Source organism: Lithobates pipiens, unplaced genomic scaffold (assembly GCF_037356315.1).
Source record: "Lithobates pipiens isolate NorthernLeopardFrog02 unplaced genomic scaffold, aLitPip1_a1.2 Scaffold_16, whole genome shotgun sequence".
In the NCBI taxonomy this organism is placed as follows: domain Eukaryota; kingdom Metazoa; phylum Chordata; class Amphibia; order Anura; family Ranidae; genus Lithobates; species Lithobates pipiens.
This window is the reverse complement of record NW_027507748.1, coordinates 602,224,097-602,247,070: the sequence shown is the minus strand read 5'-3', so window position 1 is coordinate 602,247,070 and position 22,974 is coordinate 602,224,097. Positions and strand designations below refer to the sequence as shown.

The following is a 22,974-nucleotide window of genomic DNA, read 5'->3' as shown; positions in this document are numbered from 1 at the left end:
CTAATATTGTTGGGGAGATGCGAGAAGGTATCTTGGCTCCAAGTGCCATGGAAGGAATCCATATTGATAGATTATTTCCTGGGATCTTAGCAGTTTCCATCTTCCCCCAAATTGTAGATGGAGGAGATAGAAACCATTCCTTAGACTGTGTAAGAACCGAGGCTAAATAATAATCTTGGAAATCCACATACCCTGTTCCCCCAGCTTGACGTTTCTTCACTAAGTTTCAATGAGCACATCTAGATTTTTTACCTTGCCAGATGAATCTAGAAAACAGAGTCTGAAGGGATTGGAAATATTTTAACGGAATTGGAATCGGAAGAGTTCTAAAAAAGTATAAAATTTGTGGAAGGTAAAGCATTTTAAATGCTGCCAAACGTCCCATCCATGAAAATTCATGGGATGCTAGTTTAGTGAGATTTTCTTGTAATGCATTACGAAGTGCAATATAATTATATTGGAACAGTGTTTTACATGAATTTGATAATTGAATACCCAAATATTTAATTGTACTTTCAGTCCATGTATAAGGGAATTTTAATTTAAGATGTTTAGTAGTATTTTCATCTATCCCCAAGTTCAATATACAAGATTTATTCGCGTTAAGCCTGTAATAAGAAACTTTGCTGAACATATTTAGTGTTTCCTGAATTTCCGGTAAGGATTTCACAGGATCAGTAATCATAAGAACATCATCTGCAAAAAGGTTGATTTTATGTTTTTGTTCAGCAATGGTAACTCCTAGAATTTTTTTGTTGGACCTAATACTCTCAGCTAGGGGTTCAATAACAAGGTTAAAAATTAGGGGGGATAAGGGGCATCCTTGTCGTGTACCATTTGTTATTGGGAATGGAGGTGATAAAGAATCCGTAGTATACACTCGAGCTGAGGGGACAGAGTACAGGGCTAATATTGCTTTGTTGATTTGACCTGTTAAGCCAAATTTAGTCAGAACGGATGACAGGTATCCCCAATGAACTCTATCAAACGCTTTTTCAGCGTCAAGCGACAGAAACAGGGATGGCGATTTGGTGAGTTCTACATGGTGTATTATATTTATCATTCTTCTAGAAGCATCCGATGCTTGTCTTCCTTTGGTGAAACCCGATTGATCTCTATGGATAAGAGAGGGTAACAAACTATCTAGTCTTTTGGCTATAAGTTTCGCATACATTTTAACATCTAAATTGAGTAAGGAAATTGGTCTAAAATTTTTAGGTGAAGATGGTTCCTTATCTGGTTTTGGAAGAGTTACAAGAGCATTCAGCATTTCATTGGGAAATGATGAAGAATTGGCTGCTAAATTATAAATGTCACATAGTATAGGTGTTAGAGTACTTTGAAATTTTTTTAAATATTCCCCTGTAAAGCCATCTGGACCAGGTGATTTCAAGTTAGGAAGAATACGGATAGTTTGTAGAATTTCAGGGATAGTAAAGGGAGAATTGAGAAATTCTAATTGTTGTGGGGAAATAGATGGAAGTTTGACACTCTCCAAAAAGGTGTCAATCTCCTCCTAAGGTTGATGGGTATCGCCATCGTTCTTAATGTTATATAAATAATCATTATAATCATTATAATATGAGCTAAATGCTTCAGCTATTGAAGAAGGCTTAAGCAATTTTTCATTAGTGTGAGGATGGTAGAGGAATGGAATTTTAGTCTTAGATCGATAACCTTTAATGAGTAATGCCATTGTTTTCCCTGCTTTGTTCCCTGTTGCATAAGTGGTAGCTCTGAATTTTTTATAGGATTTTTCATGTGTCTCTAGAAGTAGGGTTCTTAATGCATTACGTACCTGGAAAATTTGTGGTTCTCTTTTTTTTTAGCTTTAGAACCTAATTGCATAAACACCCCTCTCATAACAGCTTTATGAGCATTCCATAATATCATTGGGTCAGATATAGACGTCAAATTAATTGAAAAGAATTCAGTAAGGTGTTGTTGGAGTGTTGTGGAGTAATTTTCATTTTGGAGAATATAGTTATTAGCTCTCCATATATATGAATTTGGTTGGGATGATGTGGTTGTTATAGACATGCTAATGGGAGCGTGATCTGACCACGTGGCCGTATGTATATGGGAGGATGAAATCTTGTCAAGCAGCCATTTATCTGTCAAGAATAAGTCAATTCTGGAGTAGGTATTGTGCCGTGGTGACAAATATGTGTAATCCCTTTCATTAGCATGTCCATATCTCCACACATCAAATAAGTCGTTCGAAGTTATGAACTTATCAAGGGGAGAAGCATAGCGTTTGGACTTAGCAGAAGAATCCATATCATTGTTTGGAATCAAATTGAAATCTCCACATATCAGGAGGTGTCCTTTTTGAACTTTCTTCGCCTCCTCTATAGTTTTTTTTATGAAATGCATTTACCTCATATTCGGAGCATAAATAGATACAAGGGTGTATTGAATATTGTTAATGGTACAAATCAAAAAAATATAGCGACCTTCAGGGTCAGTGATACAATTATCTAATTGAAATGTAATAGTATCTCTAATAGCTATTAACACCCCTCTGTTTTTTGGAGAATTTTGTTTGAAAAATATGAGGAAAATGTTTATGTTGACATTTGGGAGATGCATCTTTAGCAAAATGTGTCTCTTGAACACATAATATGTCACAATTAAAGGATAAGGCAGACCTCCACATAGAGGTTCGTTTTTGCTGGGTGATTCAGTGCCCATGCATTTAGGGACAATATTTTGAAAGACATATTAATATATATCAAAATTAGATGTTACTATAATTCTATATATTCCTAAAAGAATATTCTCTAGTTTCTATAACGCTTAAACTAAATATCGAAGTATTTGTTATATGATCAGTTCACAGTTACTATTAAATCATGCACACAACAATGTAGATTATTTTTTTTTCAAACCTATGAAAAAACAAGTTATTACTCTATTAGTAGTTATTTGGCAATATATACTGCAAGAGGAAAAAAAAATTAAAAAAAATTAATTAAAAAATAAATAAAAAAAAGGAGTAAAGAAAAAAATATTTTCCAAGAGTCGGCAGTAATCCACCCAAAGGAATGCTAACCAAGATAGGGGGTGAAGTTCAAGTAGTAAGGTATTGAGCATCAAACCAGACCGTATATGTCAGTAATGCATTTAACGTAGTAGTTAATTTGTATTTAATTCTATTTTGTTCACGTTTTTGTCCAAAGTGGAACAAATTAGGTTTTTCCTTCAAGGCAGGGGTGTTATGTGGAAGATCAACTATAATACCCCATGTTTGGAGTAATTGCATGCCATCTTCAATGGTAGATATAGCAAAATGTTTCCCGTTGTAAGTGGTCAAGATAGTGGCTGGATGTCTCAATTTGTATGTGATCTTATGATTAGATAATGCCTTTGTTACAGTTTTGAGCTGTCTTCTCATTTGTAGTGTAAATTGCGAGAGATCGGCGAATAATTGTATATCTGAGTATGGTGGTGGCAGAGTAGTTATCTCCCTCGCTTTGGAGAGAATTTGCTCTTTAGCTTGATAAAAATGAATTCGCAGAATAGCATCTCTGGGAATTGATTCTTCTAGATGTTTTGGTTTGGGAATTCTATGAATACGATCGATTGTAAGTTCAATCGGCGATAATTCTGGCAATAATGTAGAAAATAGTGTATTTGCATAGTTACGTAAGTCCATAGGTAGAACGGACTCTGGTATTCCTCTCATTTTAATGTTGTTTCGACGTGAGTGGTCCTCGAGATCTGCCAGTTTCATCTTGACCCACATGGAATCATCTTTTTGTTCTGTACATGCATCCACTAGCTCATTCCCTGTTTCAGTGCATTCCTCCATTTTGTTTTCAACGTATTGCAGTCTACCATCCATATGTTTCATATCAAGAGAGAATTTATGAATCATGGAGGATAGATTAGATATAATAGATGATTGTAATGACACAAGCATTTCTTTCATTGTGGTATCTAGTACTGGCAGACCTGATGTTGGGAAAGCATCTATAGATGTCTGTAATGAGGACATAGCATTATCACTATGCAGAGCTGTGTTCACAGTATCAGCTGCCTGACAAGATAAATCCAGCTTCATCCACGATTTTGCGGGTCCCTGAGATGTTGGAGATAGTTGCATTAGAATATGAGGATGATAATTCCTCATCCTTTTCAGGTGGATGGCTAGCAGAAAGGGTTGTGTGAGTTTTATTATTTTTCCTCACAGCTCTGGCAGCGCCATCTTGGATTTTAGTCAGCTCACTGCTCTGTTTAAATGTAAATGATGACAGCTTTTTTGGTCCCCTTTCTTGTCCTCTTTTGCAAGACATTATTGCCCCTACTGTCCCAGGAGTACTGCAGAGTATTTAGGTATGTTTTTAGAGGAAAATACCTGGCTGTTTTTTGCTGTTATACAGCCAGCTGTGGAGAGCTCTAGGCTTAAGCAGCCATCTTCTTCAGCACGCAAGCCACCCCCCATCTTCCTGGATGTTTTTGACAAACAGAAGGTGGACATCCTTCATTTTGAAAGGACTTTCAAATGCCCTCTTGAACTATTGCCAAGAGCAGAAATCCCATTTGGAAAACTTTTTCCACTGCTCAAACCCATACTTTTGGCACTAAACAAATACATGGAATAGATACTCAAGAAGAGGATCATTAGCACTGACAGGTGCTACGTAGATCTTTACGCACTGAGTTGAGCATCTAGTCAGCATACTACTTACCGAGGAAAGGACAGATTAAACAAACCAATCAGAAATATGCCTGACCTTTGTAACTGACTAGCCTTCCATCTATACTGCCATTGGATTTCCCATGTCTGCCTATGTCTGTTTTGATGCTGATCTGCTACTGACCCTGGCTTGTGAATGAACCAACTCCATCTCAACCTGAGATTTGTACATCCATGGTGAGCTGCCGGGTGTGCTCCTGCACATCTGATACCAGAGTATCAAGTCACCAGTTTATGCCCTAGGCATTGGTGCTCTTCTATCACCTTTGCAGACCTTGTTTTATTTTGCAGGGCTACATTCAGGGACAAAATGTGCAAAACGTCATTCTCTTCATCTCATAGTCATAAAGGTACACAACCAGAGTTGTATAAAAAAATATTCACAGACTGAATACACAATTAAAATACACTGCAGGTTTCATAAAAATATAAGGTGCATGTGAGCTTCTCAACTGCCAATTTTGTGGCATTTGGATAATGACTGGTGCTAGCACAGCTAGCTATTCAAACACAATGCAAATAAACCACCTTCTGGCAAAAATCAGGAACATAAAGATACAAATACAGATTGCATATGGGTAATGTGTGGAAAGAACATACTTCCTCTGAGCTTTCTTCATCTGACGTCATTCTTGATCCCTGAAAAGAAATGTAATTATTAACATTAATTGTAAATATTAAAATAATAAAAATATATACAGTGGGGAAAATTATTTGATCCCATGCAGATTTTGTACGTTTGCCCACGCAAAAGAAATTAAGGGTCTATCATTTTTTATCATATGTGTATTTTAAATGATAGAGACAGAATATCAACCAAACATCCAGGCAAAAAAAAAAAAAACATAAAACAAATGCTATCAATTAAGTTGTAGTTCAGTGAGTAAAATAAGTATTTGATCACCAAGCAAAACATGACTTAGTACTTGGTGGTGAAACCCTTGTTGGCAAGAGGTAAGATGTTCATTATAGTTGATGATCAGGTTTGCACACATCTCAGGAGGAATTTTGGCCGCCATACATTTTCTATAGGATTAAGTTCTGGAGACTGACTAGGCCACTCCAAGACCTTAATATTCTTGTTTCAGGGCCACTCCTTTGATGCCTTGGCAGTATGTTTTGGGTCATTGTCATGCTGGAAGACCCATCCACCACCCATCTTCAGTGTTCTGGCTCAGGGAAGAAGGTTCTCATCCAAGATTTTACAATAAAAATCCCCCTGTCCATTGGTCCCTCAATGCAGCAAAGTCGGCATGTACCTTTAGCAGAGAAACAGCCTCAAAGCATCATGTTTCCACCTCCGTGCTTGACAATAGGGATGGTGTTTTTAGTGTCATAGTCAACATTTTTCTTCCTCCAAACACATCATGTGTTCAAAGGGCTTTAAAAACAAAACAAATCCATCAGAGAGAGCAACATTAGGAGTGGCAAAATAAACAGTTTGTTACATTCTGAGGAAAGAACACACTGGTGAGTTGAGTACGAATCACAGAACATCCATGTCCACAGAAGACAACAGTGATGGATGATCACAGGATCCTCTCTGTGGTAAAGAAAAACCCATCCACAACATCCAGACAAGTGAAGGACACTTTGCAGGAGGTGGGTGTATCATTGTCAAAGTCTACAATCAAGAGAAGACTTCATGGGAGCAAATACAGAGGATTCACCACAAGGTGCAAACCATTCTTAAGCCTGAAGAATAGAAAAGCCAGATAAGACTTTGCCAAAAAAAATATCTAAAAAAGCCAGACCAGTTCTGGAAAAGCATTCTTTAAGGGGAATGAGGGGAATAAAAAAGTGTGGAGAAGGCTGGGAACAGCTCATGATCCAAAGCATTCAACATAATCTGTAAAACATGGAGGAGGCAGTGTGATGGCATGGGCATGCATAGCTTCCAGTGGCACTGGGTCATTGGCGTTTATTGACGATGTGACAGAATACAGACAGCAGCTGGATGAATTATGCAGTGTTTAGAGATATACTATCAGTCCAGATTCAGCCAAATGCAACAAAGTTGATTGGACAGTGCTTCACAATACAGATGGACAATGATCCAAAACACACTGCAACCGCGAGACCTGGAGACCCTGGCATCACTATGTGTATACTGATGTCTATGGGAAATGGCGCAGCAAGACTGACTTCTTGAATGTTGCCTCAATCTCCGGACATGAAGTACTATATTTCTATCTAATCCGCCTTCTCGTTTGTCTTTCTGATTCTGCTCCTACTATGCCCTGGAGACATCCGTTTTACCAATCTTTTCCCCCAGCTTACAGTACTCCCTACCTACATTGACAGTCTTAGCTCGGCTGCAGGTTGTTTGGTTAGATAACTGTATATATTTATGTATATCATAATCGCATGATGGCCTTATTTTCCCTACCTTATTTTATTTGCATATGTGTTCTCATGTAGTAGGTCCTTTATGTAGTTAGTTGATGACCTCCCCCCGATTTCTAAGCAGTCTACAATCTACACAACTGGACTATGGCCTCAGGGCCACTATGTTGTAAAGAGTTGGGGGTGATGTTATATGTTATAGATTTGCTCACGTATTACCATTTTTCTTTGATACGCAGATGTGCTACTGTATATACCGTACACTTTGGCTGTTATATGCAAACATCTTTGAAAATAAAGTAATTATAAAAAATAAAAATACACTACAGAAAGCAATCCAGGAGCTTTTGAAGGAATAGAAGAGGAATAGTCTGCAATGGCCGAGTCAATCACCCAATCTCAACCCTATTGTGCATGCAATTCACTCGCTGAAGGCAAAACTAAAGGCAGAAAGACCCACAAAGAACAACAGAAGACAGCTGCAGTTAGAACCTGGCAAAGCATCAGAAAGGAGGAAACCCAGTCTTTGGTAACATCCATGGGTCCCAGACTTCAGTCAGCCATTGCCACTAAAGGATTCTCAACAAAATATTAAAAATTAACATTTTATTTATGATTATATTTATTTGTCCAATTACATTTGACCCTGAAAATGGGGGGGGGGGGGGGGGGCACTGTGTATAAAAATGGTTGCAGTTCCTAAAATTTGTACTTGATATTTATGTTTAACCCCTTGAATTAAAGCTGAAAGTCTTCAATCTTCAAATTAATTTGGATTGTTTCATTTTAATTTTATTCTGGTGGCACACTTAGCCAAAAGTATTATAATTGTGCCTGTGTCCAAATATACTGTATATGCAGTATCTCACAAAAATGAGTACACCCTCACATTTTTGTAAATATTTTATCATATCTTTTCATGTGACAACATTGAAGATATGAAGTAATTACACTTTGCTACAATGTAAAGTAGTAAGTGTACAGCTTGTATAACAATGCATTTACTGTCCCCTCAAAATAACTCAACACACAGCGAATAATGTCTAAACCGCTGGCAATAAAAGTGAGTACGCTCCTAAGTAAAAATGTACAAATTGGGCCCACTTAGCCATTTTGCCTCCCCAGTGTCATGTGACTTGTTAGTTTTACAAGGTCTCAGGTGTGAATGGAGAGATTGTGTGTTAAATTTGGTTTTATTACTCTCACGCTCTCATACTGGTCACTGGAAGTTCAACATGGCACCTCATGGCAAACAACTCTCTGAGGATCTCAAAAAAAAAAATGTTGCTCTACATAAAGATGGCCTAGGCTTTAGGTAGATTGCCAAGACCCTGAAACTGAGCTGCAGCATGGTGGCCAAGACCATACAGCAGTTTAACAGGACAGGTTCCACTCAGAACAGGCCTCGCAATTGACGACCAAAGAAATTGAGTAAATGTACTCAGCCTCACATCCACAGGTTGTCTTTGGGAAATAGACGTATGAGTGCTGCCAGGCATTGCTGCAGAGTTTAAAGGGGTTGGGATGTCAATGCTCAGACCATATGCCGCACACTGCATCAAATTAATCTGCATGGCTGTTGTCCCATAAGGAAGCATCTTCTAAAAAAGATGCACAAGAAATCCCGCAAACAGTTTGCTGAAATCAAGCAGACTAAGGACATGGATTACTGGAACCATTCCTTTGATCTGATGAGACCAAGATAAACTTATTTGGTTCAGATGGTGTCAAACGTGTGTGTTGGCAAAAAGGTGAGGAGTACAAAGACAACTGTGTCTTGCCTACAGTCAAGTGGTGGTGGGAGTGTCATGGTCTGGGCTGCATGAGTGATGCCAGAACTGGGAACCTACAGTTCATTGAGGGAACCATTAATGCCAACATGTTCTGTGCCATGCTGAAGCAGAGCATGATCCCCTCCCTTCAGAGACTGGGACACAAGGCAGTATTCCAATATGATAATGACCCAAACACACCTCCAAGACAACCACTGCCTTGCTAAAGAAGCTGAGGGTAAAGGTGATGGAGTGGCCAAGCATGTCTCCAGACCCACACCCTATTGAGCATCTGTGGGGCATCCTCAAACGGAAGGTGGAGGAGCGCAAGGTCTCTAACATCCACCAGCTCTATGATGTCATCATGGAGTAGTGGAAGAGGACTCCAGTGGCAAGCTGTGAAGCTCTGGTGAACTCCATGCACAAGAAGGTTAAAGCAGTGCTGGAAAATAATGGTGGCAACACAAAATATTGACACTTTGGACCCAATTTGGACATTTTCACTGAGGGGTGTACTCACTTTGTTGCCAGCAGTTTAGACATTAATGGCTGTGTGTTGAGTTATTTTGAGGGGACAGCAAATTTACACTGTTATACAAGCTGTACATTCACTATTTTACATTGTAGCAAAGTATAAATCCTTCAGTGTTGTCACATGAAAAGATATAATAAAATATTTACAAAAATGTAAGGGGTGTACTCACTTTTGTGAGATACTGTATATAGTGGCATGTAAATGACTGGTGGGGCAAATTATTCAAACACCATGCAAAAAAAAAAAAAAAAACACATTTTGTCAAAAATAGAAAACAAAGATACAATTACAGACTGCATATTGGTGATGTACTGAAAGAACATACTTCTTTGTCGGTGTCAGGCATCATACTTGATCCCTGACAATAAATGTATATAACATAAAATGTAAATATTGAAATAATACAATTATATGTGCCGCATAATCATATTAAATTGCACAACTAGCCATGTCAAGTAAAGTAATCCAGAGTAAATGGTATAATTTCATTTTACTGTGGTTATAGCAGTTATAAAGGTGTTTTCTGATAAGTGTAAAAAAAAAAGTATGGGGTATAAAAAGAAAATAATCTTTAAGACACACCATCAAAACACTGCTGGATTGCTCAGTTCTGTGTTCCACTCTAAACAGAAAGCAGTGACTGGCTCTCTGCTTTGCCCCTACAGCACTCACTGGAGCACTGGGCTTGAGAGGGGAGGGAGTAGCTGGCTCAGTCATCCAGCGTTGCAGCTGAGAGGATGTGCCAGCTGCTGGTCTGGGTGAATCCTGACTGTAAAGTTGGGATCTTTCCCCAGCTTGGTCTGGATGAGTGATGTCAGCCGACAGCAGACTTTAGCCGCTGTTGACTGAAAATGGTTCATAGGAGTGCAGAACAAACTTCTCTCCATATGAGAAGAGGGGCCAGATAAGCTATGGCCTTACTTGTGCTTTAAGGGTTTCTCCACTTTGCACATCATCTCTGTTTTGTGCACTTTCCTTCAAATTATTACATGATAGTTGTAAGTAACCGGTTTAAGCTTCATATAGGTAATGTACGGAAAGAACATACTTCATATAAGTTGACTTCGTCTGACATCATTCTTGATCCCTGAAAACAAATGTAATTATTATCATTATTTGTAACTTTTGAAATATTAAAATTATATATATTGTATAATCATATGAAATAGTACAATGAAGAGTGTTAGGCATAGTAATCCACAGTAACTGGTAAGATTTCAGTTTACTAAGTGTATAACAGTTATAAGGTGTTTTCTGATGAGCTGATATGGGTTACTCCACTTTTCATATTATTCATGTTCTTTGCACCGTCCAGGGTTATCTAAGTACTAAGCTGCAATATAATACAATACATTTTTGTTCTCAAGTTTAAATATCCTTAAAAAAAAGCAAGGTTTCCCATGCTAAAATGCTGTTTACACTGAAAAAAAAAACCCACAGGGAAATAAAAATTTGGATTTTTGTAGTCACCGTAAAAGCCTTTTCTCTGTAATTCACTGACTGACACAGCTCCTCTCTGTAACTAAATGGGTTTGTTAGCCTGCCATTAGGAGAACTAGTTGAAAATTAACACAATACACAGAACTTTAGTCCCGCCCCGGGGGGCGGACCCTGTGCTAACAACCCTCCCTGCTGCCCAGGCAGAACTCAGTACGTCAACAAGCAGTATAACGTAGAGAAAAGGAGGGGCGGGTGCTGTGTCAGTCGGTGAATTACAGAGAAAAGGATTTTACGGTAAGTACAAAAATCCTATTTTCTCTTATATTCACCGACCGACACAGCTCCTCTCTGTAACTAAATGGGACGTCCCCAAGCAGTGCCAAACGAGGGTAGGAAAAAACAGCATTAAAACTTCATCCACCATGGCAAGTGGGAACTAGTGAAACTAAACCCACAAAAAACAGCAGCGTACGGAAAAAAAACACAGCCATATAAGCGGGTATTCTCAATAGGAGAAATCCCTAACACCGCAAACAATTTGCGGAAGTAATGCAACAGTGCATTAACAGTACTGCGTTTTTAAGAAAAACCAGGAAAAAACTCAATTGCAACTACACGGCCGCCTGCAAAACTTTGCGGCCAAAACAGGCATCAGCCGATGCACTGACGTCTACCTTGTAGAACTTGGTAAACGTATGGACAGACGACCAGGCCTTACACACATGAGCGACAGACGCTTGGGGTCGGAAGGCCCAAGACGTTCCGATTGCTCTTGTAGAGTGGGCCGTTACTGGAAAGGGGGGCACCTGCCCCTTCAGGGTGTAGGCTTGGACTACAATCTGTCTGATCCACCTGGAAATGGTGGCCGACGAGACCGCCATAACCTTCTTTGGACCAGCCACCGAAACAAACAGCGAGTATGACTTCCGAAAGGGAGCCGTTGTAGACAAGTACACCTTCAGATCCCTAATCACATCGAGAGCGTGAAGGGCCACCTCCTTGGGGTGCTTCCGCTTAGGACACAACGATGGGAATACAATGTCCTCATTGATATGAAAAGCCGAAACCACCTTCGATAGAAAGGACGGTTGCGGATGCAACACCACCTTATCCCTGTGTATGACCAGATAAGGCGACTTGCATGACAAGGCCACCAATTCTGAAACCCTCCTGGCTGATGTGACGCCCACTAGGACTTTCTGTGAAAGGGTCAACAAAGGAATCTCCCTGATATTCTCAAACAGCGGCTTTTGAAGAGCCGACAACACCAGGTTCAAATCCCACGGAGGTAATGGTGGACGCCCCGGAGGGACTACATGTCGCACCCCCTGAACGAAGTTACTCACTAATGAATGAGACGCCAGGAGTCGCTGGAAAAAGACAGCCAGAGCTGAATTTTGCCCCTTAATGGTGCTCAACGCCAACTTCTGGTCTACACCTTGCTGAAGAAACAGCAGGATCCTGGATATAGAAAAGGAGCGCGGATGCCACCCTTTCTCCTCACACATGGAGATATAGGCCTTCCAGGTACGATGGTATATCTTCCTTGAAGATTTCCGAGCACTCAACATAGTTGGAATCACCGAGTCCGACAGACCCCGGTTCCTCAGCACCTGGCTTTCAACAGCCATGCCGTCAAAGCCAGTGATGGTAAAGCAGGGTGAAAGATTGGACCTTGAGATAAGAGGTCCTCTCGCAGCGGCAGTTGCCCGGAAGCGTCTGCCACCAGACACACCAGGTCTGCGTACCAGCGCCGCTAGGCCGCTGAGGCCAATCTGGGGCCACCAGGATCACCGGGATTCCCTTGGCTTTCACTCTTCTCAGCATGCGTGGCAACAGCTTTAGCGGAGGAAAGGCGTAGATCAGCTGGTACTGATCCCATGGAGCCACCAGCACGTCTGACGCGTCTGCCCATAGATCTCTTGTCCTGGACACGAATCTCGGCACCTTCCGGTTGAGGCGGGAGGCCAATAGATCCACATCTGGTGTGCCCCATTTCAGGCACAACCGCCTGAACATCTCCGGATGCAACGCCCATTCTCCTGGGTCCAGTACCTGTCGACTCAGATAGTCTGCCTGCCAATTTTCCACCCCCGGGATGTAAATGGCTGACAGGGCTGGCACATGTCCCTCTGCCCACAGAAGGATGTGAGTGACCTCCCGAGCAGCGGCTGAGCTTCTTGTTCCCCCTTGGTGATTTATGTACGCCACTGCCGTGGCATTGTCTGACTGTATCCTGGTTGGACGGCCTTGAAGACACATCGACCACGAGTGGAGGCACAGCCTGATTGCTCTCAATTTGAGCAGATTGATCAGCAACTTGGATTCGTCCATCGACCAGAGGCCCTGAGCCAACTGAATCCCCATCACTCCACCCCAGCCTGATAGACTGGCGTCCGTAGAGATCACCATCCATTTCAGAGGGAGGAACGATTTTCCAGACAGAATCACCGGGGACCTCAACCACCAGATCAGAGAGTCCCTGACTGGCTGGCTCACCTGGACCTGTCGATCCAGGCACAACGTCCCATTTTGTCAAAATCTCCCTCTGCAGGACTCTGGTGTGGAACTGGGCATAAGGTACTGCCTCGAAGGAGGCTACCATGAGCCCCAGTACTCGCATGCAAAAGCGGAGCGGCGACCACTTGCGGTTCATCAGTAGTTTGACCGCAGATCTGAGAGTCTGCAATTTGTCTGAGGGGAGAAAGACCCTCGCTTCCCTGGAGTCCAATAGTAAGCCCAGCTACTCCAGACGCTGGGTCGGTACAATCACCGACTTCTTTAGGTTCAACAGCCACCCAAATTCCCGCAGGGTCTGCATGGTGATCGCCATATCCTACTCTAATTCTGAGGCGGAAGATGCCCTCAGGAGGAGATCATCTAGGTAACCCACGATTGCGATCCCACGTTGTCGCAGCAACGCCAACACTCGAGCCAGTACTTTGGTAAAGACTGGGGGGGCTGATGCCAGGCCAAAAGGGAGAGCCACAAATTGGTAGTGGGCTTCCCCGACTGCCAAACGCAGAAACTTTTTATGCTGAAGGCATATGGGTATGTGCAGGTACGCATCCTGGATGTCCAAGGACGCCAGGGAGTCCCCTTCATGGAGTGCAGCGACTACTGAGCGAACTGATTCCATTCGAAACCTCTGCACTTTTACAAAGTGATTGAGGGCTTTTAAGTCCAAAATCGGACGTATCCCTTCCTTCTTGGGAACCACAAATAGATTTGAGTAGAACCCCTGGAAGCATTCCGATTCCGGAACTGGTACAATCACCCCCTGATCCAGCAAGTCCCTGACTGCCCCTAACAGGGCCTCCCGGCGAACCGGGGATGTGGGTATGCTAGAGGGGAAAAATCTGTTTAGCGGCCAAGAGAGAAACTCTATCTTGTTGCCTGTGGAAATCAGGTCGCAGACCTGTTGGTCGGATAACCGAGAGGTCCACCAGGCTGCAAACTCCCGAAGGCGACCCCCCACCCAAGATGTGGGTGGGGGCAAACCTTCATGCGGTAGCACTTTTGTTCACAGGCTTGTTAGGCTTGTGGTTCCAGGGACGCTTTTGACCGTCCGTGGACGTCCTGTTGGGCTGGGAATGTTTTGTCGAAGCACCGGGCGGACGAAAAAGCCGCTTGTGAGCGGAAAAAGAGGGCCCTTGCCTGCGGCATGGCTCCTTAGCCTTCCTGGCCTGTGGGAGTAGGGTACTCTTACCCCCAGTGGCATTTTTAATAATGTCATCCAACGAGGCTCCAAAGAGCCGGTCGCCAAGGAAGGGAAGATCCGTCAGGGTTTCTTGGATGCCTGGTCAGCAGACCGGCATTTTAGCCAAATTAGGCGCCTCAGCACCACAGCTGGCACTGAAGCCCTGGATAACAGAGGGAGAGTATCCAGGGCCGCGTCACAATCGTACTTAAGGCCTTGCACTAGTTGGTCTGCTAGTTCAACGCAGACAGGGGAGGCCTGTTGCTCTCCCAATTCACGGTGCAAAAGCTTTGCCCACTCAGTCAGTGTCTGCGACACCAGTGCGGATGCCAGTACAGGTTGCACGGCTGACCCCACAACCGTAAACAAGGAACGAGCCACCGCCTCGGCCTTTCTATCCGTGGGATCCTTAAATGCAGAAGTCCCCTCAACTGGGATCGTGTTTACTTTGTTTAACCTGGATACTAGTTAAACAAACCACGACCGGAGGAGCCGACCATTTCTTGAGAAGGCTTTCCTTAAAAGGGTAACGCTGTATTTGGGGACCGAGAAGTTCCTTTGTGGCCGACCTCATTCCCTGTAGATGAACTTGTCAAAATAGGTCATATATGGGAACACCTTAGGTGAACGTGCTGGCTTGTGGGACCCAAAAGGGACTGATACATCAGCAGAGGTATCCGCTGGCTCCTGGATCTTCAGGGTATCACGCACAGCTGTGATAAGTGCTCCAACCAGCGCCTTGTCGCACCCGGACCTGGACGGGGAATCATCTTTGCTGTCCGAATAGTCCTGGTCAGCCTCGTCTGATAGGTTAGAGCAGGTGTCACCGGCCGCAGCAGGGCCAGAGTCTTCATCAGAGCTCTCCCCAGAGGATGGGGGGGCAGGGGCCTTTTAGGCAACCTTTCGTTCCACACACCGCCTCTATCTTTGCAACAAAAGAGTTAAGGACCACCGTCAGGGTGTCCATGGGCACAGCGCCATCCGCAGGTGACCCGGTTGCAATAGCCTGGATTTCGGGGGAAGGAACACCAGTTTCTGAAGCCATGCTCACCCTACCCTGTCTACCACCTGCAAGTGGATTTAGGACAGTGAAGGTCCCACCCTCCTGCTGCTGCCGCCGCATGGGGGGGGAGGGGTACCTAGCGCCAGACTCACCACCTTGGGGCATTCTGTGATTGTTACTAGCCGTGCCTGTAGTCCCCAGGAGGTTACCCAACTGTGTCGGCAGCAGCTGTAGAGAATAGCGGTGAAACGATCTGCAGAGCTTGCACCAGCATTCAGGGAAGAGCCATCCAGCGTCCTGTATACACAGTGGACACAGGAAACAGCATGTGAGAGCACATGTAATGCTGTCACAAGAGAACTGCGGTGAAAAGAGCACTCGGGCTTAAAGAAATGGCCACCAATGCAACTAATAGGAAAATCCCATAGAAAATGGCTCCTGAGGTTCACAAGGAGAACCTGCTTTGCCCACAGTCAAAATGGCCGCTGGACAGCACCATGAGGTGACAGGAAAAATCACAGAACAGTGCTGACTGCATCCAGCAAGAATACCTCCACAGACACCTTTGGGACCCCCCAGACTGGGACCAGAAGGCTAGCCGAACCATGTGTTACTTTTATCATCCTTTGTATTTGTGCTGTCGTAAACTTCTGCCCAATTTCTCTTTCCCATTCTCTTATATAATAAGGTATTGCCATGTTCATCGTCTTAAGTATCAGTTTATACATCCTAGATAATACATGTTTAGCCTCAGGATTATTTATACACCATGATTCAAACGTGGTAATCGAGTCCAGTGGCCTCATCATGTTTTTCCTTTTATTAAAAAAAAACGTTATTTGGAAATACCTCCAAGTGGCCATTGGAATTTCCCCCCATGTCGATATCAATTCTGTTATGGGTACCACCACACCCTTTGGGGCTATTCTAGCACACGTGGCCCCTCCCTCTTTATTCCAACTCCCTAAATTCCTCCCATTTTGCCCTGGACAGAACCAAGGGTATCCTTCTATTGGTGTTATAGGGGATATCATAGGGGCAAACTTGCCCTGAATATTGAACTTATCCCATATTGATAATGTTGACTTAGTTAATGGTGATATCCACTCTGATAACCCTCTATTCGCAGTTGGTATCCACGGGGGCCCCCCCTCTAACTTTCTACCTGCTATTGTTTTTTCCAAGTTCACCCATATTCTATTTGAGGAATCATGACGCCAATTCATTATTCTTACTAGAGCCACCGCTTTATAATATATATTTATATCTGGTAATCCAAGCCCTCCCTCCAGTTTTGATCTCCTTAGTGTGTCATATGACACTCTAGGGTGTTTATTCCCCCACACAAAGTTTGTAAGGGCCTTTCTCACCTGCCTAAAAAAGGACTGTGGGAGTGACACAGGTACTGTTGATAATACATAAATAATTCTTGGCAGCACATTCATTTTAATAACATTCACTCTTCCAAACCACGTCAGAGAAAGGCCCTTCCAACTCTGTAGGTCTTTTATTACGAAAATGCGGCAAAACACGGTAGCTTCTGGAAAAACGAGGTTAAAAGCAACTGCCTAAAAACGGCAAAAAACTAGACTGTGTACATGGACACATAGGATAACATTGAATGAGTTCAGGGGCAGTTGAAAAAAGTGTCCAACTGCCTCTGAACACGCGTTTAACAGCATCTCGTGTGCATGAAGCCTTAGACCCAACTGGAGAAAGTTCAAGATACACCATACAGAGTATTGTCTATAATGGGACTTTCTGTGCTCGTACCACAACCATGCAAAATAAGTCTTGCAGGTGCAATGGTACATTTTGTGAGAATTGGACTTCTTAGTAGGAAGAAGAGTCATGAAAACTGAATCTGATAAGCCTCTGTCCCTCAGGACCTGGGCCTCAGTAGTCAGGCTGTAAAAACACTGTCCAAACCATTATGTAAAAAAAGTGCTGCGCTAAAAAATAAAGTGCATTTGTGCGAATGCAAACAAATATCAAATGTACTAATATACAGTCAACCAACTGTATGTAAACAATAATAACTGTGAATAAAGTTTGAAGACACATATCCAAAATGACATCACATGTGAAAAAAGTATAATTGTGCAAACAAAAGTTCATATAAAACTGGATTCCATCAAAGAAAGTTCCATGGAAGAAAAGAGTGTTTGGAAATGACTATCATACACCTGACGGCGTGAAATCCATCACCATAATCAAAAATGGAGGCTTACTGGAAAGCCAGCGACCCCTCTTACTCAGAGAGGTCACACAGCACTTGGTTGGATCTCTGATCCACTGAGAAAGAAATCCAGATGTTCCTTTCCTATGGCCATGGATGGTATATACCAGGAGGTTGACAGCAACTCAGGATACAGGATGCAGTATAAGGAAAATGGAATGACAGCAACCCCTCTTACTCAGAGAAGTCACACAGTGCTTGGTTGGATCTTTGATCCACTGAGAAAGAAATCCAGATGTTCCTCTTCTATGGCCGTGGATGGTATACATTGCTCCAAATCAGGGACAGTCCCTCAAAATCAGGGACAGTTGGGAGTTATGTCCCTCTGTCCCCGATTCCTCCTCATTTGTCCCTCATTTTGGTCTGATCCTCATAGTTGTATATAAAATGTACTTTTTATCTTTCAAAAAGTGTTTCCCAGTGCTAAACCTTTCATCCAGTTTCAAAACTGCTGCATTTGTACATTTTAAGAGCCAATATAAAGGAATAGTAGTGGTAAAAAAAAGTCCTTATGGATTTAATTAACCTTTTTTGTGGTTAATTTTCCTTTAAGGGGGTGTGGTAGGGGGCATGTCCTATGCCTAAATACGTTTGTTAGTAGGTGTCCCTCATTCTCATCTCAAAATGTTGGGAGGTATGGGTATACACCGGGAGGTCCACAGCAACTCTGGATACAGGATGCAGTATTAGAAAGCCTCGATAACAGAATATTTAGGAGACAAAAAGACTCCACAGTGCAATACTCTGTCAACACTGCTCACTTTAGCATGGTGGTAATATAAGAGTGTATAAGAGAAAATTTTCTGTTTTGATTTGTTGGCTGATTTTTTTCCACTGCAACTTTCTAGTGCTCATTGCCTCAACTTTGCTTCAATTGAATATTGCTGACTAGTTATTTGAACATACCGCTTTATCTTCATAAGCCATATATGGTAATATATCCATGTCTTCAGCAGATAGGATTTCAAGAATGTTTGGTTCAACATTTTCACTTTCCTCAGCACTCTGAAAGTTAATACCATATTGTTATGTTAATAATTATGTCCAAAACCATATGCAAAAACATCAACACAAAAAGTAATGGCAGCAAGTATCTACACTACATTATACAATTTGTATAATGTATACAAACACAGCTTTGTTTCCAATTTAACTATTAGGCCGCGTACACACGCGGGGACTGTTCGCTCAACTTTGTTCGTCAAACAGTTTCAGCAGACAGTCCGCTCAAAATTAGCATGGACGGACTTGGCCACACACGACGAACGAACAGTCCGCTGAAACCCTGCGCGATGACGTGAACGGCACGTACGACGGGACTAGAAAACGATGTCCTATACACTGCAATGCAACCTTCGGCGTATAAATTCTTTCTGAGTATGCGCGGAACTTAGTTTGACGAACAAGCCTACACACGCGGGGACTGTCCGCTCAAACCAAGTTTCAGCGGACAGTTTTTCGGGATTTCCGAAAAACTTTGTTCGTCAAACTGTCCGCTGAAACTGTCCGCTGAAGCCCACACACGAGCGGACTGTCCGCTGAAACACTGTTCAGCGGACAAAGTTGAGCGAACAGTCCCCGCGTGTGTACGCGGCCTTAGGCTAAATTCACATCTGTGCGGGTAGTGCAGCTGTGGGACCCGCACATATTTACACAGCTGCAACCACCCGCTCAGCAAAATGCAGGACCCGTGGGCAGGTGCCATTAATCCCACACCCACACTGGGAATCGTGCTGTACCTGTGGTTCCCAGGCGGGCTGCAATTTCCAAAGTAGTGCAGGGACCTCTTTTCTGCTTGTCCCAGGGCACAGCGGCTCATTCAAATGAATGTGCTCTTGTGCCGGTGCAAACAGTAAGCATCACATACTAATGTATGTAAACTTACCTTAGAACGAAGCCCTCCAGCGGTGTGCTGTCACTGCAGGAGTTTTCATCTTCACTCTGTCTAGCTTCCAGGTTTGTGGACTCTGGCTTAGTGAGTGTCTGGAGCTGCGATGATGTCATTCCCATGCATGTTTACAGCATAGGACTCTGGAGGAAAAGCACGGGTGGCCATTGCTTCAGAGTACATGTACCGGTGATGTCACCGGCTATATTTACAGTAAACACCCCCTAAACAGTGCAACTTAAGGAGATATTTACAGTACCCATAGGTAAGCCTCATTATAGTGTATATATATATATATATATATATATATATATATATATAAAAATGAAACAAGATTTACACAATATATCTCACTTCAGATTTTTTTTTTTAAAGATGTTTATTAGAAAACAAAACAAATAGAAAAACTTTACAGCTCACATTTAAAGGCACAGAATTTGTCATGCAGTTCAATTACCATCGCAAGAGGTATATTCATACATTACTCTTAGTATCCACTACCATCTCATATTATACAATTCAGGTATTTCTTCTACAGGACCTGCTCATTCGTATGTCCGCACTATAGTCTGATATGTATACGGTAAGTGCTTTATGTTTTCCGCCCTCTTAGTGTATCGTTTACTTTCCCACCTTTGACCTCGGCAGTCTATCCATCACAAAATCAACTGGAGAGAGGCCGGGAATATCCAACCAGGGTGCCTATAGTTTATCAAACTTTCCTGAATGACCTCTATGTTGAAAGATATATTTCTCCAACCTTATGGTGTCACCCATTTGGGCAATCCATTCCTTCAACGTTGGCGGCTCAACCTCCTTCCAAGGATCAGCTTGCGAGCCTGAAACAGGGCCCTGGTTATGGCCTGTTTAAAATTGTCCTCCATAGGAATGTTGTCTAATATCCCCAGTATACATGGTTTTGGGTCTGTAGGCATGGTGGTCTGATATACTCTGTTAATGGTTGCTAAAACCCTGTCCAGAATAAATGTAGTTTGTGGCACCTCCAGAGCAGATGTATTGGGTCCCCATGATCTCTCACACACATAGGTCCAGTCTGAAGTCCAGTCTCACTCCCATCCTAAACAATCTGTCAGGCATATAATGCACTCTAAGTACTATGTATAGCTGGGATAACTGTTGGGCCACATTTAAGGAGCAAAGTTGTACTGCCTGGAGTGCCTCCTGCCATTGTTCGTCCTCGAATATTCCCACATCCCTCTCCCATTTAGTCGTCGCTGCAAGGGGAAATCCCTCCAGGTAAATATTAAGAATCATAGAATAAGTTCTAGAAATTATGCCCTTAAACTGGGATACTTCAGATATATATCAGAACATCGGTGTCTGTGTCTGTGAGAATGTCCAAGGGGTCCCCCTTGCCTGCACCTTCACTGCATGTTGCAACTGCCTGTAATAGAAGAGCATTGATTGAGGGAGATGAAATTGCTCCCTCAGCTCGAGAAAGGGAATCAGTTTTCCCACTGTAAATATATGTTTCGTGTGTGACCCCGTGCCTCTTCCACTGTGCGCCACAATCTAACAATAGCAGCTCCTCATAGTACCCATTGGCTGATATCGGACTGTACTCGGTGAAGCCCTCTACTTCCTGTAGTTGTCTAAGTTTTTTGCATCAGTACGTATGTGAGAAATCGTTTTAGACTTTGCATATGCCAGGGCCTCCATGCCTGTGGGTACGTTGTCGAGGCCAATGACATTAGGGCCCTAATGGGATCAGGGTGTACGTTTCCTTCCTCCATTCCCGGATCTTCTGGCATAGCCCAGGCTATATGTTGAGCCTGGGACGCCAGATAATAGACAAAAGGGTTGGGGGGGGGAGGGGGGCGAGTCCTCCCGCTTCCTTGGGTTTTTGTAATTTTTCCAATTTTACCTTTGGGGGTTTATCTAGCCATGTGAAGGCCCTAAAACGGGAATTAATAATTCTGAACATTTTATATAATTCTGAACAGATTAAGAGAGATAAAATCACACGGTTCTTAAGTGATCTGGACTCCTAAATACTTGAAACTGGTAGACACTGGTACCTTGTGTATCGTCTGCCCTCTACTTTCCGGATTAGCATCCAGCAGCAGGAGTGAGGATTTGGTCCAATTGATGACAAGTCCTGAATAGGTCCCAAATTTGACAATCACTACCGTAGCTTCCTTCAGAGAGTCATCTGTGTTCCCCAGAAGTAGCATTGCGTCGTCAGCATATAGCATTAGCTTCTCCTGAATCTCTCCATATTGAAATCCCTGGTTTGCTTTAATCAAGGCTGCCATGGGCTCAATGGCGATGACGAATAGAAGTGGGGACAGTGGGCACCGCTGGCGAGTGCCCCTATGCAGGGAAAATGGTAGAAAAATGTGTCCCGCCTCTCTAATGACCGCCCTAGGTGAGCATTACAGCAGCTTCACCCATGACAGGAACTCCTCGACAAAGCTAAATTTGTCCATGACATCCCAGAGATACTCCCATTCTATGCTGTCTAATGCCTTGTGAGCATCTAGTGACAGTAAGGCCCTATCCCCCATGATTTCCGACTGCGTCTGGAGATTCAAGTAAAGCCTACGGAGGTTGATGGCCATGGATTTTTGGGGCATAAATCCTGACTGGTCCGAGTGGATAATGGCGGAGATGACCCTGTTAAGTCGTAGGGCCAAGACCTTCGTCAGAAGTTTGATATCGCCCTGCAAGAGCGATATCGGGCTGTATGAGCCCGGGTCTAATGGGTATTTACCCGGTTTTAAGAGAAGTACAATGTTAGCTCTAGTCATGGAGTCAGGCAGGCACTGGCATTCTCTAGCATAATTAAGGGCCTTTAACAGACACAGCAGGATAGTTCCCCCATATTGTTTGAAAACTTCCATGGGAAGACCATCATCCCCAGAAGCCGTTGAGTTCGGGAAGAGGCTAATTGCCTCTTGCAGTTCAAGTTTGATTGGGGAGTCCAGGAGTGTATGCTGTTTAGTCAACAGGCCAGGCAGTTCAATTCCCTGCAGATACTCCTGTAAGTCAGTGGTCGAGTAAGCCACCCAGGACCTATACAAGTCAGAATAGAACCTTACCAATTCCTTCATAATGTGCATAGGGGTATTTACCAGTCTCCCTCCCTCGGTGCGTAGCACTTCGATGGACGGAGAGGTTTGGAAGGCCTTCACTATTTCTGCAAGTAAACTGTCTGCTCACCCTTCTCATTAAAAAGGCCTGTCTATTGAAAAAACTTTTTCTGTCTGCAGCCTCTCCTGTGATCCAATCAACCTCCTCATGTGCAGCCAGCCACGCTTTCCTAGCTGCATCGGAGGGGTATGCAATCAACTCAGCCTCTAGCCGGCTTGCCATCTGTTCAGTCTAA

The 22,974-nt window shown here is 43.1% G+C and overlaps 1 protein-coding gene across 8 annotated transcripts in view; it reads right to left on the bottom strand.

Annotated features, from left to right (window-relative positions):
• PARP4 (poly(ADP-ribose) polymerase family member 4) overlaps positions 1–22,974 on the bottom strand; it is a 716,724-nt gene that overhangs the window by 249,179 nt on the left and 444,571 nt on the right. For all 8 annotated transcript variants that reach the window (XM_077483981.1, XM_077483982.1, XM_077483983.1 and 5 more), the window contains exons 30-32: positions 18,644–18,742; positions 10,404–10,442; positions 5,303–5,341 (exon numbers count right to left, since the gene is read on the bottom strand). In XM_077483981.1, coding sequence (XP_077340107.1) covers positions 5,303–5,341; positions 10,404–10,442; positions 18,644–18,742 — 177 coding nt within the window. The remainder of the gene's footprint in view (positions 1–5,302; positions 5,342–10,403; positions 10,443–18,643; positions 18,743–22,974) is intronic.